Below are 18,211 nucleotides of genomic sequence, written 5' to 3'. Positions count from 1 at the left end.
GTGTCCTCTCATTTTTCCTGTCATCTCGTTTTCTCCGGGTGCTCTGGTTTCATATCATATCATATCATATATCTACAGCCGGAAACAGGCCTTTTCGGCCCTCCAAGTCCGTGCCGCCCAGTGATCCCCGTACATTAACACTATCCTACACCCACTAGGGACAATTTTTACATTTACCCAGCCAATTAACCTACATACCTGTACGTCTTTGGAGTGTGGGAGGAAACCGAAGATCTCGGAGAAAACCCACGCAGGTCACGGGGAGAACGTACAAACTCCTTACAGTGCAGCACCCGTAGTCAGGATCGAACCTGTGTCTCCGGCGCTGCATTCGCTGTAAAGCAGCAACTCTACCGCTGCGCTACCGTGCCGCATTCCGAAGATGTGCAGGTTTCTAAGTTAATTGTCCCTAATGAGCCGGATAGAACTAGCGATCATTGGTCGGCGGGGATTCGGTGGGCCGAAGGGCCTGTTTCCACGCTGTATCACTAAACTATACTAAACTATACTGCAATTTAAACTCGTTGACGTGCATGGAGTGACATGCGGGAGTGCTTGAGAGGCTAAGGCTACAGCCTGCGTGGGGAGTTCAGTCTAACATTACGATGCTGTTGGCCAGGAACCTTATAAAAACAGGGAGGTGACCACATAACCCACATCTCCCTTTGGGTGTGTATGTGCTGCCGAGCAGCTGCTGAGCAGCTGCCTTGCAGAGCAGCACTGTCCCACAGGACCTGGGGCTTCTGGTTATCTGCGTTCAGTTGGAGAGATGGGGGCGGAGGAGTGTGCAGAGGGGGAATTGTTAGACATCAATTCGAGGAAAATTCCAAAACAAAATGACCTGGACACATTTCAACAAACAAAAATCACGGCTCTTCCCATTTTTTGCCCTTTCAACATCTTGGTATTTGACCCTTCTGTGACAGGCATTCACATAATGAATCTTTTGACACAGCAGAAATCCAATTACCCTGACACCAAAGTGTAATTAGTCACAAAATATTTGTTGACGTTCAGTTATCGGTGCCTTCACAGCAACACAATTGTGTACCTTCATTAGATTAAAGGCATCTCCAGCCAGCATTCATAGAGATTGAAGAATGATACATTGATCATATTTGAAAAGCTAATCTTGATTCTCTGATAAAGCCAGTGGCATCCACAAGCTTCTGCTGTTGGTTGCTTAGCTGCGAGGCATTTGTTAACTTCATTTAGATAGGAGTTGTAAAGTAGGTCGATTTCCTGAGCTGCTTTTGTCCGAAACCTGCAACTCTGTGAAAGACGTCAGTTTAGTTTAGTTGAGTTTAGTTTATTGCCACGTGTACCGAGGTACAGTGATAAGCTTTTGTTGCGTGCTAGCCAGCCAGAGGGAAGACAATACATGATTACAATTGAGCCATTTACAGTGTGCAGAGAGATTTAAGAGTGCGGAGTGGTTGTAATATGTGATTGTAGATCTGCTTCTGTGGCTAGCAGGCAAATAGTCACCTGGGTTGGGCGCCAACTTGGACGGGAATAGTCTAGTAGGTTTAGTAAATGAAGATTGTTGGAAAATGTAATGGCTGAGATCGTGGCGATGTGTCTCAATAGATCTATCACATTTTGTTCGCATTTCTAATCCCGTGTTACTGATGGGTGTACGAGAAGAAGGTTTAATCAACCACAGTTGTACGTGGTTTACAAAACCGGTGAGTCAGAAACATCAATCAGCTTTCCACAGGAATTTGTCTCCATCCTACGCTGGCTCCAGGGCGGCCATGCCAACCATGTTACACAGGGCCGCACCGCACCGCGACGCTGGGGTAGACGTGCTGCCTCACGGTGCCAGAGACACCGGCTCAGTTCAGCTCAGTTTGGTTTATTGTCATGTGTCCCGAGGTACAGTGAAAAACCTTTGTTCCACGCTAACCAGTCAGGGGCGGCACGGTGGCGCAACGGTAGAGTTGCTGCTTTACAGCGAATGCAGCGCCGGAGACTCAGGTTCGATCCTGACTACGGGTGCTGCACTGTAAGGAGTTTGTACGTTCTCCCCGTGACCCGCGTGGGTTTCCTCCGAGATCTTCGGTTTCCTCCCACACTCCAAAGACGTACAGGTATGTAGGTTAATTTGACTGGGTAAATGTAAAAATTGTCCCTAGTGTGTGTAGGATAGTGTTAATGTGCGGGGATCGCTGGGCGGTGCGGACTTGGTGGGCCGAAAAAGCCTGTTTCCGCGCTGTATCTGAAATATGAAAATATGAAAGGCAGTGCATGATTACAGTCGACCCATTTACAGTGTACAGGTATATGATAAGGGAATAACGTTCAGTGCAAGGTAAAGCCAGCGATGTCCGGTCAAGGATAGTCCGAGGGTCACCAAAGAGGTAGATGGTAGTTCAGCACCGCTCCCTGGTTGTGGTAGGATGATTCTGTTGCCTGATGACAGCTGGGAAGAAGCTGTCCCTGAATCTGGTGGTGTGCGTTTCCACACGGACCTTTGTGGCATGGTCTTATACACTTGATCTTATACACCGTGACCAAAACTGAACACAAGTAAGGATTGGGAAGCCATCTAGGCCAGCATTAGAATGGCTTCCATTCATCCCAAAATATGTACAAATCAGATCATAAAATCTACAAAACTATTTATACAAATGTATTTAGGATCTGACACCTCCAAAACTGCAACATTTTTGAATATTTCTGAGGACTTGACTTCCTTCCACTATAATCTCCTTTTACTTGCACAGGAAACCAGTCCAGCAATAGCTCGTTCACGGACCGTGTGAAATGTCATTGAGTCAAAGAGCCAAACAGCACGGAAACAGGCTCTTCAGCCCAGCTTGCCCAAGCTGACCAAGGTGGCTCATCGACGTAGGTTCCACTTGGCCAAATTTGACTGATATCCCTCTGAACATTTCCTATCCATGTACCTGTCCAAATGTCTTGCAATATTATTATAATATCTACCTCAACTACCTCCTCTGGCACCTTGTTCCCTATACCAACCACCGAGCAAAAAGTTGCCCCGCAGGTTCCTATTAAATCTTTCAAGGTGCAAGAGTGTTTTATTGCCATATGTCCCGAAATGGGACAAGGAAATTCGTTCTTGCGGCAGAACAACAGATAATAAACAACAACAAAAAGTTTAGTGCAGAAATATAAAACGATAATATTGCAAGGACAAAAACAATGTCCCCAGGTGTATAGAGTTCTGAGCTTATTTAAAGGTTGTGGTGTTTGATAGCCTGATGGGTGCAGGGAAAAAGCTGCTCCTGAACCTGGATATTATAGTTTTCAGGCTCTTATACCTCCTTCCCGACGGCAGGAGTGAAATGAGAGTGTGGCCAGGGTGGTGTGGATCATTGACGATGTTGGCTGCCTTTTTGAGGCAGTGACTGATGTAGATCCCTTCAACGGTGGGGAGGTCAGTATCCGTGATGGAGTGGGCAGTCTTCGCCACTTTTTCCAATCTTCTTCGTTCCTGGGCGTTCGAGTTGCCGAACCAGACCGCGATGCAACCAGTCAACAGATCCCTACGGGACTGATCAGCGCCCGGTGTGGCCGCGGGGCCTTCCATCGTCCGGCGTGGCTCGGCCGCGGGGCCTTCCATCGCCCGGTGCGGCGCGGCCGCGGGACACCATTCTGCTTTAGTTAAACATTTTGTTCAAGATGGCCGCGCCGTTGTGTTTGGCTGCCTGCCACTGTATGTTTCTTTTTTTTTTGTTGCTAATCAGATGTGCAGCACTTTGGTCAACGTGGGTTGTTTTTAAATGTGCTATACAAATAAAATTGACTTGACTTGACTTGACTACATTTCCCCTCCTTCTCACCTTATGTCCTCGTGATGGTAAGTGCTTGGGAATGCTAACTGTAACACCGCTTGTTCTCCTTTCTCCCAGTTTGCTCATGGAATTCCAGATCTATCCCTCAAGGAGATAGCTTGCAACAAGGCCCTCCTTGGCCGCTTCATCATCTTCTCGAGTCGGCGAGGATTGGCCACGGTTCTCAACGGGATGTGTGTCCTCTCTCAGCAACGACTCCAGATGGTGGAGGATGCACTTTATGAAAACGTGGATTTCTTTAAACTCTTCCAAATGGTAGGACCATCACTCAGCTCACTCAGGGGGGGGACTGCCGTGAGGAGGGGGGGGGGGGGGAGAACAAAGGGGGACCTGGCATGGATACTTTGTAACTTTGTAAGCGCCCTTTATGGGCGACTATTTGCATACCTTGGGTGTGCAAGCAAAGAATTTCATTGCGACTTGTCACATGTGACAATAAAGCATTCATTCATTCATTCGTTTATTATCATAGCTGGAACGTAGTTATTTACTGATTAGTATCTTCATCGCATGTAGGCATTGCCCGATTTTATAGTTACATTGACTTCTGGATGAAATTAGTAGGAAGGAACTGCAGATGCTGGTTTTGTACTGAAGATGGGCACAAAGTGCTGGAGTAACTCAGCGGGTCAGACCGCATCTCTGGAGAAAAAGGGTGGATGACGTTTCTGGTCAGAACCCTTCATCAGACTAAAGAAGGCTTCCGACCTGAAACATCACCCATCCTTTTTCTCCAGAGATGCAGTCTGACCCGCTGAGTTACTCCAGCAATCTGTGTCTATCCTCTGGATGAAACTACTTGTTTTAAGTCGCTCGAATTGTTTCATATTTCCATTGATCCAGGCAGTATTAATGAATTTTCTGAACAGCTTGGATTTGAATGGTTAGTTGTAAAATAAGCAAGAGGGCAGGGAGGTCTCTCCAACTCAGACCTGAGAATACCTTTGAGGCATCTTAATAGAACTGGACAGAAATGAAGGGTTATTGGAAAGGTAGGCTCTAAGGTGCGATTTAAAGGTGGAGAGAGCAAGGGAGAGGTGGGGAGGTTTGGGAGAGGCAAGGACTCAAAATCCAGAACATGCAAGATGGATGGTTGAACACCTGACTGTTTGAAGGAAAGGTGCAACACACACAAGGGACCAGATCTGTAGAGACGGTGGAGGTCCAGCAACATGTCAGAATGAGTCTGAACCAAGTCGATTGCAACCTTAGACTATGGCGAGTCTGGAGGCTTGTACTTTGTTAAAGAAGTTTATTGCGGCAGCAATATTCAATTACAAAGGATAACAAATGAGATTACAGACAACCATTAACTCAAAATGTTCACATCGAAGTTCTCTTCCCATTCCCTGGTTTTGGGCCCCAAAACCACCATGTGACCTTCCTGGCCAATCAGCGGGTTCGACTCTCAGGACCAATCCCTATGGTCGCACCACCATGTGACCTTGCTGGCCAATCCGAGGGTTCGACTCTCAGGACCAATCCCTATGGTCGCTACAAGACCTAGTTTAGTTCAGTTTACTTCACTATTATCATGTGTACCGAGTTACAGTGAAAAGCTTTTTTCTTGCCTGCTATCGAGTCAGCTAAAAGACCTTACATGATTACAATCAAGCCATCCACAGTGTACGGAAACAGGATAAAGGGAATAACACTTAGTGCAAGACGAAGTCCAGTAAAGCCCGATTAATGATAGTCCGAGGGTCTCCAATAAGGTAGATGGACCATTCTCTAGTTGGTAATAGGATGGCTGTTAACAGCTGGGAAGAAACTGTCCCTGTATCTGAAGCAATTCGTTTTCACACTTCTGTACCTCTTGTTTGATGGGAGAGGGGATAAGACCAGGGTGAGACTCATCCTTGATTTATACTGGTGACCTGACTGAGGCAGTGTGAAGTGTAGATGGAGTCAATGGACTCTACGTTTGGTGTTGAGCCGGATTTCAAATATGCACAAAGGTTATGTTCTCATTACAGGCCCCAAAAGTGCTAAACAGATATTCTGATGGAATAAACCTGAATCTTTGGCTAAGAATTTTAAATGATGCATCTTCAACATTAGAAGAGGTAAGGAATTAAGGCGCAAATGTCGAAGACCATCTGTATAAAGTATTCTGTTCCATCGCTCAGTCTGCCTTAACCGCTCAACACCTTCGCTCAGTCCGCCTTAACCGCTCGACACCTTCGCTCAGTCCGCCTTAACCGCTCAACACCTTCGCTCAGTCCGCCTTAACAATAGACAATAGACAATAGGTGCAGGAGTAGGCCATTCGGCTCTTCGAGCCAGCACCACTATTCAATGTGATCATGGCTGATCATTCTCAATCAGTACCCCGCTATCCCCTGACTCCGCTAACCAGCTCAACACCTTCGCTCAGTCTGCCTTAACCAACCTGATCTCCCGGTGGCTGAGCACTTCAACTCCCCCTCCCACTCCCAGTCTGACCTTTCTGACATGGGCCTCCTCCAGTGTCATAGTGAGGTCCACCGCAAATTGGAGGAACAGCACCTCATATTTTGCTTGGGCAGCTTACAGCCCAGCGGTATGAACATTAACTTCTCCAACTTTAGATAGTTCCTCTGTCCCTCCCTTCCCCTCCCCCTTCCCAGTTCTCCCACTGTCTTCCTGTCTCCACCTAGATCCTTTTTTTGTCCCGCCCTCCCGACATCAGTCTGAAGAAAGGTCTCGACCCGAAACGTCACCCATTCCTTCTCTCCAGAGATGCTGCCTGACCTGCTGAGTTACTCCAGCATTTTGTGATACCTTCGATTTGTACCAGCATCTGCAGTTATTTTCCTACACATTCTGTTCCATCCAGTCACTGCGAACCATAAGAAGGCTCTGTTCCAAATTCCCCCAATGGAAGCCCATATTTTTCTGAGTTAGTTGGTCAAGCTTCTTTCAGAATGCCCTGAACTGTGTGAGGTATTTCACATGCATTTGCAACTGAGCAAAATTAGTTAAAGTCAACTGGAAAATAGGGTAAACAGATCTTTCACAGTTAGAAATGTCCAGAAAAATTGGAAATGTGAATTCATTTTTGCTCCCTGCCAATAATTTATTTCCAGGGTTGTTTAGAGCAGCCCTCTAGAAATTAATATTTAGTTCCTGAAGACACTTGGCCTATTGACTCTTGGTATCACCTTGCTTTTGCGCAGTTCCTTAGGATAGAAACATAGAATATAGGTGCAGGAGTAGGCCATTCGGCCCTTCGAGCCTGCACCGCCATTCAATATGATCATGGCTGATCATCCAATTCAGTATCCCGTACCTGCCTTCTCTCCATACCCCCTGATCCCTGTAGTCACAAGAGCCACATCTAACTCCCTCTTAAATATAGCCAATGAACTGGCCTCAACTACCTTCTGTGGCAGAGAATTCCACAGATTCACCACTCTCTGTGTGAAAAAAAACGTTCTCATCTCGGTCCTAAAAGACTTCCCCCTTATCCTTAAACTGTGACCCCTTGTTCTGGACTTCCCCAACATCGGGAACAATCTTCCTGCATCTAGCCTGTCCAACCCCTTAAGAATTTTGTAAGTTTCTATAAGATCCCCCCTCAATCTTCTAAATTCCAGCGTGACTTGCTTATACTCACGTCTGTGGACTCTGTGATGGCTTAATAAGTCAATGTGGGAATAGCAGACTGTATAGATGGGGCAGGGGGACTCTGATGGAGAGGATGTGGTAGTTTGTAAAATGGTCAGTTATTTACACAAGCCCTCTGTACACTCCCATTGCATGATCTTTATGATCTTGAGGATCTCAATAGCTTTCAAGATGCTTATTTTCATCTTAAAGACCCGACTTCCTCTTGTAAGTGGTCATATGTACCCTGTGTATTATTAACTGAGAATAGCGTTGGTGAGATCTTATAAATATATCAGTAAGGACCAGAATCTTCCCATGCCACTATTTGAAAATAAGCTGGTAGGTCTTCCTATTTCTTCATGAAGGCTCCCCCAAGAAATATCTCTCATTTCCCTTTCAGGGAAAGATAGATCAGCCATGATTGAATGGCAGAGTAGTTTTATGGGTCAAATGGCCTAATTCTACTCCTAGAACTTATGAACTTATGAGTTTTCAGGCATTGGCGGAACAGCTTCATGTTTCCAGGATTCACCATTATTTTTCTTTTTAATTTATTTTTCATTCTTTTTTTTTTTTTCATTGCTTTATTTATTTAATCAAACCGAATGGGTGATGTTGACGGAAATAATTGTGTACATGTACTTTGCGAACCATTTCCATGCAGTTCACCACAAGGGATAGTGTTCGAGATCTACTTCAGGTCGTTTACCCGTTGTTTACTGAGGAGGGCCCAGCTTCATTCAGCCAGCTGACAGACCTGTTCTCACGTCTAATCTGTGGCTATCCCGAGAAAGGAGGCTCCAGGATCTTCTCTTTCAACTGGTATGAAGATAACAATTACAAAGCTTTCCTGGGAATTAACAACACAAAGAAAGACTCAACGTATACCTATGATGACACGATAAGTAAGTCTTTTCTATAAATCATTGCAATTCTCTGAAGATGTAAACCTTCATTCCCTCTGCCATCCATAAACAGTGGCTGTAGTATGTACTGCCTGCGAAACGCATTGCATTTATTCAACTGGATTACTCTGGCAGCACCTCACAAGCCCACAACCTATACACCAAGAAGTTTAAGGGCAACAAAATGCTAAAGTATCTCAGCAGGACAGGCAGCATCTCTGCAGAGAAGGAATGGGTAACGTTTCAGGTCGAGGCCCTTCTTCAATCTCTGGAGTCTGAAGAAGGGTCTCGACCTGAAACATCACCCATTCCTTCTCTCCAGTGATGCTGCCTGTCCTGCCGATATACTCCAGCATTTTGTGTCTATCTTCAGTTTAAACCAGCATCTGCATTTTCTTCCTACACAAATTTAAAGACAACATTGTTTGGAAACATGATCATTGGCATATTCCCCTTCATTATCCTGACTTCATCATTTAGGGGAAGACTGTGTTTGAGGATGATTCAATACAATAATACAATACAATACCATACAATATATCTTTATTGTCATTGTACAGGGGTACAACGGGATTGGGAATGCGCCTCCCATACGATGCAATAATTTCCCCCTTCTTCCCCAGTTGAATAGCTTCCAAAGTTTTCACTTGTGTATCAAATATGAAAAACAGCTACATTGCAGGATTTAGTTTAGAGATACAGCGCGGAAACAGGCCCTTCGGCCCACCGAGTCCGTGCCGACCAGCGATCCCCTTACACTAGCACTATCCTACACACGCTGGGGACAATGTACAATTATACCAAGCCAATTAACCCACAAACATGTACGTCTTTGGAGATTGGGTGGAAACCAGAGCACCCTGGAGTAAACCCACGCAGGTTACTTTGAGAACATACAAATTCTGTGCAGACAGCACCGTGGTCAGGATCGAAGCCGGGACTCTGGCACTGAAAGCGCTCCTAAGGCAGCAACTCTACCGCTTCGCCACCGAGCCGGTTATTGGACCCTTAGCCTCGCACTTGTCATTGTGTGGAGAGAATGATAATGCTTCAAAATACCATCTGTAGAATGCACTGCAGACATTCGTTGGGTTGTTCAATAGCAACTCTCCAATCTGTGACCTCCAGCGTCAAGCAAGACTGGGCAACAAATGAATGGCAGCTCCGCTTGCTGCTGGTGTCTATCTACAGTGAAATGGTTTGTTTAGCGTACCACCCGGTAAAATAATCTAGAGGACCTCACCTTGGCAGTCCACAAGTGGCGCCGACAAAGTTACAAAAGTTCACCGAACAGTCCTATCCACTAGGGTACCCGCTTCGTTCTCGACACGCCCCACCTTCGACCAACAAGCCTGTGGAACCACCTTCACTAGAAGGGCTTCAGCATGCACCTCACCACCATCACCAGTAACATGGGTGGGCATTAAATGGTGGCAATCCATATATACTGTAAACTAATAGGAGAAAATGCCAGGAGAATACCAATGAAATATTGTGAATATTCTTGGAGGATTTTGTTTTATTGTGGTTATCTTTATTGGAATAACTAGCGGCCTACTATGGTCGAATTACTAATGCTTGATTAAAATTTTCCATAGCTCCCTTCTGTAATGCATTGAATCAAAACATGGAGTCCAATCCTGCTACCAAGATAGCCTGGAGCATGCTGAAGCCACTACTAATGGGGAAGGTTCTGTATTCTCCTGATTCTCCTGCAACACGGCAGCTGATGAAAGCGGTGAGTTCACGTGATTTTTATGTCGATATAATCAAAATCTGAACAATTCATGGATCAGTCATTGAAAGCAAGCATGCAGGTGCAGCAGGCAGTGAAGAAAGCGAATGGTATGTTGGCATTCATAGCAAGAGGATTTGAGTTTAGGAGCAGGGAGGTTCTGCTGCAGTTGTACAGGGCCTTGGTGAGACCGCACCTGGAGTATTGTGTGCAGTTTTGGTCTCCTAACCTGAGGAAAGACGTTCTTGCCTTAGTGGGAGTACAGAGAAGGTTCACCAGATTGATCCCTGGGATGGCGGGACTTACATATGAGGAAAGACTGGATAGACTGGGCTTGTACTCGCTGGAATTTAGAAGACTGAGGGGGGATCTTATAGAAACATATAAAATTCTTAAGGGGTTGGAGAAGCTAGATGCGGGAAGATTGTTCCCGATGTTGGGGGAGTCCAGAACCAGGGGTCACAGCTTAAGGATAAGGGGGAAGTCTTTTAGGACCGAGATGAGAAAACATTTCTTCACACAGAGAGTGGTGAGTCTGTGGAATTCTCTGCCACAGAAGGTAGTTGAGGCCAGTTCATTGGCTATATTTAAGAGGGAGTTAGATGTGGCCCTTTTTGCTAAAGGGATCAGGGGGTATGGAGAGAAGGCAGGTACAGGCTACTGAGCTGAATGATCAGCCATGATCATATTGAATGGCGGTGCAGGCTCGAAGGGCCGAATGGCCTACTCCTGCACCTATTTTCTCAAACTAACTAATCACATCTTCCTGCACATGGTCCATATCCCTCAGTCTATTCCTGTGCCTTTATAAATGGGCGGCACGGTGGCGCAGCCGTAGAGTTGCTGCCTTACAGCTTCAGAGACCCGGGTTCGAACCAAAAGAAGGGTCTCGACCCGAAACGTCACCGATTCCTTCCCTCCTGAGATGCTGCCTGACAGCGTCAGAGACCTGGGTTCGAACCAAAAGAAGGGTCTCGACCCGAAACCTCACTGAGTTACTCCAGCTTTTTGTGATACCATGGAGGATAATGTTTTGTTCGGACATCTTCTTGTCCAAATAAGATGGCTGAACAGTACTTATGGATAAGCTGATGGTATTTGTCAGCTGAATATTTACTTTCCTGATTTTGCTTTGTTCACCAAATGCCGCTCTGAATTCTCTTCACAGGCTAATGTCACTTTTGAGGAACTGCACAGACTTAAGCAGATCGGAAAGATCTGGGAGGAGGTGAAGTCTCAGCTTTGGAACTTCTTCCAAAACAGTGTACAAATGAACATGATACGAGTAAGTTTTGGTCGCAAGGAGCAAAAGAGAGCAAAATGTTTCCCTAATCGCCAAGCAGTTATCTCTCAACTCATTACTTTTGTCGCCATGTTTATCTGAAATGGTCAATTGAATCAGATGGAGATAACAGCAGATTACAGAGGATTTGTAACATATTTCTACTTTCATTATCTTCTCCATCTGGGTTTGAGGAGTTTTCTTTCTCGAGGCGTGTATTACTTGAGCCTTCATCGTGTGAAATTATAATCTTACATTTGTTTTAAGAATTAATTGTCTGCATAGGAAAGCAAGATTTGTAAATTGCTGGTATACTTCTCAATGAGATTTCTACATTCCTGAGAACTGACAAGAAAATTTAACGATGTGGAAAGATCTACGGTATGAATATTTCTACGATCTATGATAAGAATGGCATGCTTTACTCCATTTTCAGGAAGCCATGGGCCTACACTACGCAATGAATGCCTCTAACATGGCATTAGTTCACACACTGAGCATCGTAAGAGAGTTAGACTGGGCAGTGATTATATGTTAAACTATTGCACAAGGTGCTAGTCAGAAGGAACTGCAGGTACTGGAATCTTGAGTGAAACACAAAGCGCCGGAGTAACTGAGCGGGTTGTGCGCTGAGTTACTCCACCACTTTGTGTTTCACTCCAGATGACAGCATTTCTGGAGGACATGGATAGACGACGTTGCAGGTCGCGGCCCTTCATCAGACAAAGCCCAGCAAGGCAGGTGGGACTAGTGCAGCTGGGACATGTCGGCCGGTGTGGGCAAGTTGGGCCAAAGGGCCTGTTTCCACACTGTATCACTCTAGGACACTATGACACTATGACTCTAAGTGATAGGTGGATACAGGTGAGGGGGGTGATAGGCAGATGGGTGGAGTAAATGGCAAAGGCTGGAGATGAAAAGGAGACAAAAGGTGTCAGATGAGGAGAGAGGAGGAGTGAGGTGTAGAGGCAGAGGGAGGGATATAGGTGGAAGGGGGAAAGGGCAAGGGGAATGACTCGCTGAATCTGCTACTGAGATATATTGTCAGGATTCAGTTGGCATTGCCCTCATCTTTGGCTTCACATTTGTTCTCGTTTGCCTTTGCTTTGACACAATCATAGTCTGTCTGATGTGGTCCATTAAAGGAGTGCACTTATGCACATAATGTGTGCAGGGAAAATTTACAAGGATTTGCCAGGACTCGAGGATCTGAGCTTTAGGGAGAGGTTGAGTAGGCTGAGACACTGTTTCCTTGGAGTGCAGGAGGATGAGGGGTGATCTTATAGAGGTCCATAAAATCATGAGAGGAATAGATCGGGTTGATGCACAGAGTCCCTTGGCCAGAGTAGGGGAATCAAAGACCAGAGGGCACAGGTTTAAGGTAAAGGGGGAAAGAATTTGTAGGAATCTGAAGGGGTAACCTTTTCACACAAAGGGTTGTGGGTGTATGGAACGAGCTGCCGGAGGAGGTAGTTGAGGCAAGGACTATCGCAACGATTAAGAAGCAATTAGACTGGTACATGAATAGGATCGGTTTAGAGGTGTATAGACCAAACGCAGGCAAGTGGGACGAGTGTAGATGGGACATGTTGGTCGGAGTGGGCAAGTTGGGCCGAAAGGCCTGTTTCAACACTTTTAAACTCTATGACTCAATGTGTAAGAAGGATCGGCAGATGCTGGTTTACACCGAAGATAGACACAAAATGCTGGAGTAACTCAGCGGGTCAGGCAGCATCTCTGGAGAGAAGGAATGGGTGATTTTGCGGATCGAGACCCTTCATCATACATGTATGTTTCATGTGCCATCTCAAAAAATAGTTGAAGTTGCCTGGCTCAGCCCTCTCTACTAGGCCTGGGAATATTTGGAGATAACCTGTAATGGAAAGTGTTTGATTCTTCCGTATGTTTTTCCACTCACATTCCTTGCCTTTTATTTCCCACAGGACTCCATAAAAAGCCCCACAGTTTCAAATTTCATAAACATGCAACTGGAAGACATGGACTTGACACTCAGTGACATCGTAAACTTCCTAAACAACAGGCCATTCAGCGAGAATGTAGACGGAGTGGCAAGGTTTAGCTGGCAGAATATTTATAACATTACCGACCAGCTACTCACGACTTTCAATGATTATATGGAGGTAAGAAAATAAGGGAAGTCAAAAACAAAAAAAGTCAAGTGTGTTTTATTATCAATGGTAGACACAAAATGCTGGAGTAACTCAGCGGGTCAGGCAGCATCTCTGGAGGGAAGGAATGGGTGACCCGAAACGTCACCCATTTCTTTCTCTCCAGAGATGCTGCCTGTCCCACTGAGTCACTGCAGCATTTTGTGTCTACCTTCGATTTATAGACAATAGACAATAGACAATAAACAATAGGTGCAGGAGTAGGCCATTCGGCCCTTCGAGCCAGCACCGCCATTCAATGTGATCATGGCTGATCATTCTCAATCAGTACCCCGTTCCTACCTTCTCCCCATACCCCCTGACTCCGCTATCCTTAAGAGCTCTATCTGGCTCTCTCTTAAACCAGCATCTGCAGTTCTTTCCTACAGGTGTTTTATTATCATATGTCCCGAAACGGAACAATTAAATTCTTACTTGCAGCAGCACAACAGATATGTAAACATAGTTTTAATTAAAAAATTAAAAAAATCAAAAATCTTGTAGAGTTGCATGAAATCATGAGATCATTAATCATTAATGAAATCATTAATCAAAAATTAAATCAAGACAGGATTGTGTTGCAGAGATTAACTGCTTCTAACATTTTTTGCATCTGCTTGTTGTTACTGGACCCAGCAAAGTAAAATAATATTTAACAAGCGTTAACAAGGCCAATAGGCTTTGTACTGGAACCTTCTATTACGTTATTATTTTTTTCAGGACGACTTATTAATTTACAGACCTGCATTTATTTTCGTCATCCCCAGTTTGCCCATGCTCGGGGAAGGGGGAATGGAGAGACAGTGGGGTGGGGGGGTAGGAGGATTTCTGAGCTACCTTTTGAGCTGCTGCCTTGCAACAAGTGTGCTCCAAGAGTTTTGCCACGATGCCGCAGCAGTAGAGTTGCTGCCTTACAGCGAATGCGGCGCCGGAGACTCAGGTTCGATCCTGACTACGGGCGCCGTCTGTACGGAGTTTGTACGTTCTCCCCGTGACCTGCGTGGGTTTTCTCCGAGATCTTCGGTTTCCTCCCACACTCCAAAGACGTACAGGTAAGCAGGTTAATTGACTGGGTAAAATGTAAAAATTGTCCCTAGTGTGTGTAGGGTAGTGTTAATGTGTGGGGATCGCTGGGCGGCGCGGACTCGGTGGGCCGAAGGGCTTGTTTCCGCGCTGTATCTCTAAAAAAAAATCTAAATCTAGGTCGCAGTAAAGGAACAAAGTATTTGTACATCACGTCGGTCTGGAACTTCGAGATGCTGGTGTTCCCATGCACCAGATGGCTCCATCTTCTGGCCTGACTCTAATTGGACTTTACACTTTAGAGGTGCGGCGTGGAAACAGGCCCTTCGGCCCACCGAGTCCACGCCGACCAGCGATCACCCCGTACACCAGCACTATCCGACACGCCAGGGACAATTTACAATTTACAGAAGCAAATTAACCTACAGACTCGCCCATCTTTGGAGTGTGGGAGGAAACCGGAGCACCCGGAGAAAACCCATGTGCTCACAGGGAGAATGTACAAACTCTGTGTAGTCAGGATCGAGCGTGGGTCTCTGGCGCTGTAAGACAGCAACTTTACCGCTGCGCCACTCTGCTGCCCACTACCTTTGGTGCACCTCCATATAGACTGTAACTCACTGCATTTGTGAAAACATTACAATAATTCAACCACTGTTTAGCCCTGAAGCTGGAAATTTAATGAAATGTTGAGATTTGAATGTTGTGGGCTCCGTCTTCCCTGTTATTGCTGGTGACCTGGGCTTGCCGCAGTTTGGCTAGTGTTGCAGGCAACACTAATCTGATCATTACCAGCATGTTGCACTGTTATCAGCATCACTAAATAGCTTTGTGAATGCTTCAGAATAAAGATTGGATCAGCTCTGTGGTTTAACATCAGTCCCTAGCAACCACACAGTTTTCAGAGCTCATCAACACAGGAGATAAGTTATCTTGGCATTGATACAGCTGTCTGACACAAGGGATTAGAAGCTTATCAACATTTTGAAGCAATGTCACTGTGAGTTAGTGTTGCTTTCTCGTACATTGAGGAAAAAAGATCTAACCTCACTCAACTCCAAATCTGCAACATTTGACAACTGGCCGATATTGTTAGGCAGATGCTGGTTTAAACCGAAGATAGTCACAAAATGCTGGAGTAACTCAGCGGGACAGGCAGCATCTCTGGAGGGAAGGCATGGGTGACGTGTTGATTAACTCTAATTAGTCATTGTCTTTCCAAATGGTTCAATGGTTCTTTATTGTCACATGAACTGGGCTACAGTGAAAGTCTTTATTTGCACTTCCCCGAGTTCCCAATCATCCACATCATCCTCAATACAGATGAGTAATAATCATTTAACAGCTCAGGTTCAGATTCAGGTGACAGATCAGGTACAATGACATTCTCTGGTCTTATTTTGTCCCGCCCCCCTGACATCAGTCTGAAGAAGGGTCTCGACCCGAAACGTCGCCTATTCCTTCTCTCCTGAGATGCTGCCTGACAATAGACAATAGACAATAGGTGCAGGTGTAGGCCATTCAGCCCTTCGAGCCAGCACCGCCATTCAATGCGATCATGGCTGATCACTCTCAATCAGTACCCCGTTCCTGCCTTCTCCCCATACCCCCTCACTCCGCTATCCTTAAGAGCTCTATCCAGCTCTCTCTTGAAAGCATCCAACGAACTGGCCTCCACTGCCTTCTGAGGCAGAGAATTCCACACCTTCACCACTCTCTGACTGAAAAAGTTCTTCCTCATCTCCGTTCTAAATGGCCTGCCCCTTATTCTTAAACTGTGGCCCCTTGTTCTGGACTCCCCCAACATTGGGAACATGTTTCCTGCCTCTAATGTGTCCAATCCCCTAATTATCTTATGAGTTACTCCAGCATCTTGTGAATAAATACCTTCGATTTGTACCAGCATCTGCAGTTATTTTCTTATATTATATATATTCTCTGGTCACATGAAGCTCACAGAGTGAATAGTATCCGCGCAGTAGTGATAAATACAACAACAAACACAATGCTGAGTGCATAACAGCAGATTGGTGCTATCCAAAATAGTGCAAGAAATATCAGAGTACAATCATGAAACAATTGTATGAGGTAGCGTTAAGGGTAAGAGTACAAGCCAGCACCTCCGGGAAGGAAGTGTGAAAGAGGTGTGGGAAGGAACTGCTGATGCTGGTTTACTCCGTAGATAGATGCAAAATGCTGGGGTAACTCAGCGGGTCAGGCAGCATCTCTGGAGAAAAGGAGTAGGCGAGGTTTTGAGTCGAGGCCCTTTTCTCAGACTGGGTCACCCGTCTCCTGTGACCCTGCTCGTAGATGACCTCGTTGATCTCCTATTCTCTCTCTAGTTACTCTTTTACCCTTAACGTACTTGTAGAAGCTCTTTGGATTCTGCTTCATCTTATCCACCAGATCTTATCCAGGGCCAATCTCTTCGCCTGTTTGAACCCTGCACACTTTCTCCTTTCTCCATCTCTCCCCGTTTTGCAAATAGTGCTGGCTGTTTGATCAGCGATAGGCTGAAGGAATCGCAAGGGTTAAGGGTGAAGGCGCCTTTTCTCTGAACTCGGGTGTCTTCATTTAAGTATCTTGTTCATTAGTCAATAGTCGGTCAAAAGGCAGTTTTTATCTGGAACATCTGCAAGTTGCTTACAACAGGTGCTGGAGAGTCTTCTAAAGTATAAATGACTGTTTACACGTAGAGCAAATAATCACCGGCACTACAAGCCGTTATCTCCTCACTCTGCAATTTACTGAGGCATACTCTTGTCGTAAACTCTTTGATTATTTGCAGTGCCTAAACCTGGATAAATTTGAAGGCCACTTGGACGAAGCGCAGCTCACCCACGGAGCACTTTATCTTCTGGAGGAAAACAAGTTTTGGGCTGGGATTGTGTTCCCAGACTTGGACCCGTGGTCAAGCCAGCTTCCGACGCACGTCAAGTATAAAATCCGCATGGACATTGACGCAGTGGAGCGGACCAATAAAATAAAAGACAGGTCAGTTTCATTCATAAGGCCAGTTTCATTCACGAGTTCCCAAACTAAAACTCACCGGCAACTCTTAGCGAGGTTCGGCGATGCGACGGGTGGGGATTTCTTGCCCGTCTCAAGTGTTCACGGGATGAAGGTGAGTCCGTCTGACTCTAACCCCACTCGTCGGCTTAGTTTAGTTTAGCGATACAGTCTGGAAACACGCCCTTCGACCCACCGACCTGCGATCACCCCCACACTAGTTCAATGGTTCCCTTATTTTCACGTGTACCAGGGTGTGGTGAAATTATTTTTTTGCATACAGATCGGAAGATTATTGGCATACATAAGTATAATAATACATAATACATAAAAACAGTCCACTGAGGTTATGCAGTAGTCGCCAGGATTTGGCACCGTTTCACGGTCCCAACTCACTTGGCCATAAAGGCCCGTTGCAGTCTTCGTCTCCATCTGATCGGCCCGCTAACCGTCGTCCTTCTCCTTGGTGGACCATCTTCAACCTTCCTGCCCCGGGGGCGCCTCCCGCAGCCGACTTGATGCACGGAAGGTTAGAACTCCAGTCCTTACCGGCTCTTTGTCCATCATTCACCACCGTAGTTTTATCCTACACACCAGGGACAATTTTACCGAAGCCAATTGACCTTCAAACCCACAGGTCGTTGGAATTTGTCCAACACGTCGTTGGAACCCAG

The 18,211-nt window shown here is 45.8% G+C and overlaps 1 protein-coding gene across 1 annotated transcript in view; it reads left to right on the top strand.

The window, feature by feature from the left end:
• Nucleotides 1–18,211, top strand: part of abca4b (ATP-binding cassette, sub-family A (ABC1), member 4b) — a 163,714-nt gene that overhangs the window by 36,147 nt on the left and 109,356 nt on the right. Inside the window, exons 7-13 of the mRNA XM_078408264.1 lie at nt 3,882–4,079; nt 5,801–5,890; nt 8,080–8,320; nt 9,919–10,058; nt 11,224–11,340; nt 13,281–13,478; nt 17,317–17,522. Of these exons, the coding sequence (XP_078264390.1) occupies nt 3,882–4,079; nt 5,801–5,890; nt 8,080–8,320; nt 9,919–10,058; nt 11,224–11,340; nt 13,281–13,478; nt 17,317–17,522 (1,190 nt within the window). The remainder of the gene's footprint in view (nt 1–3,881; nt 4,080–5,800; nt 5,891–8,079; nt 8,321–9,918; nt 10,059–11,223; nt 11,341–13,280; nt 13,479–17,316; nt 17,523–18,211) is intronic.

The sequence above is a fragment of the Rhinoraja longicauda genome, chromosome 11, assembly GCF_053455715.1.
Source record: "Rhinoraja longicauda isolate Sanriku21f chromosome 11, sRhiLon1.1, whole genome shotgun sequence".
NCBI lineage: Eukaryota > Metazoa > Chordata > Chondrichthyes > Rajiformes > Arhynchobatidae > Rhinoraja > Rhinoraja longicauda.
The sequence above is the reverse complement of the archived record's forward strand: the minus strand, read 5'-3'. Positions and strand labels throughout refer to the sequence as shown.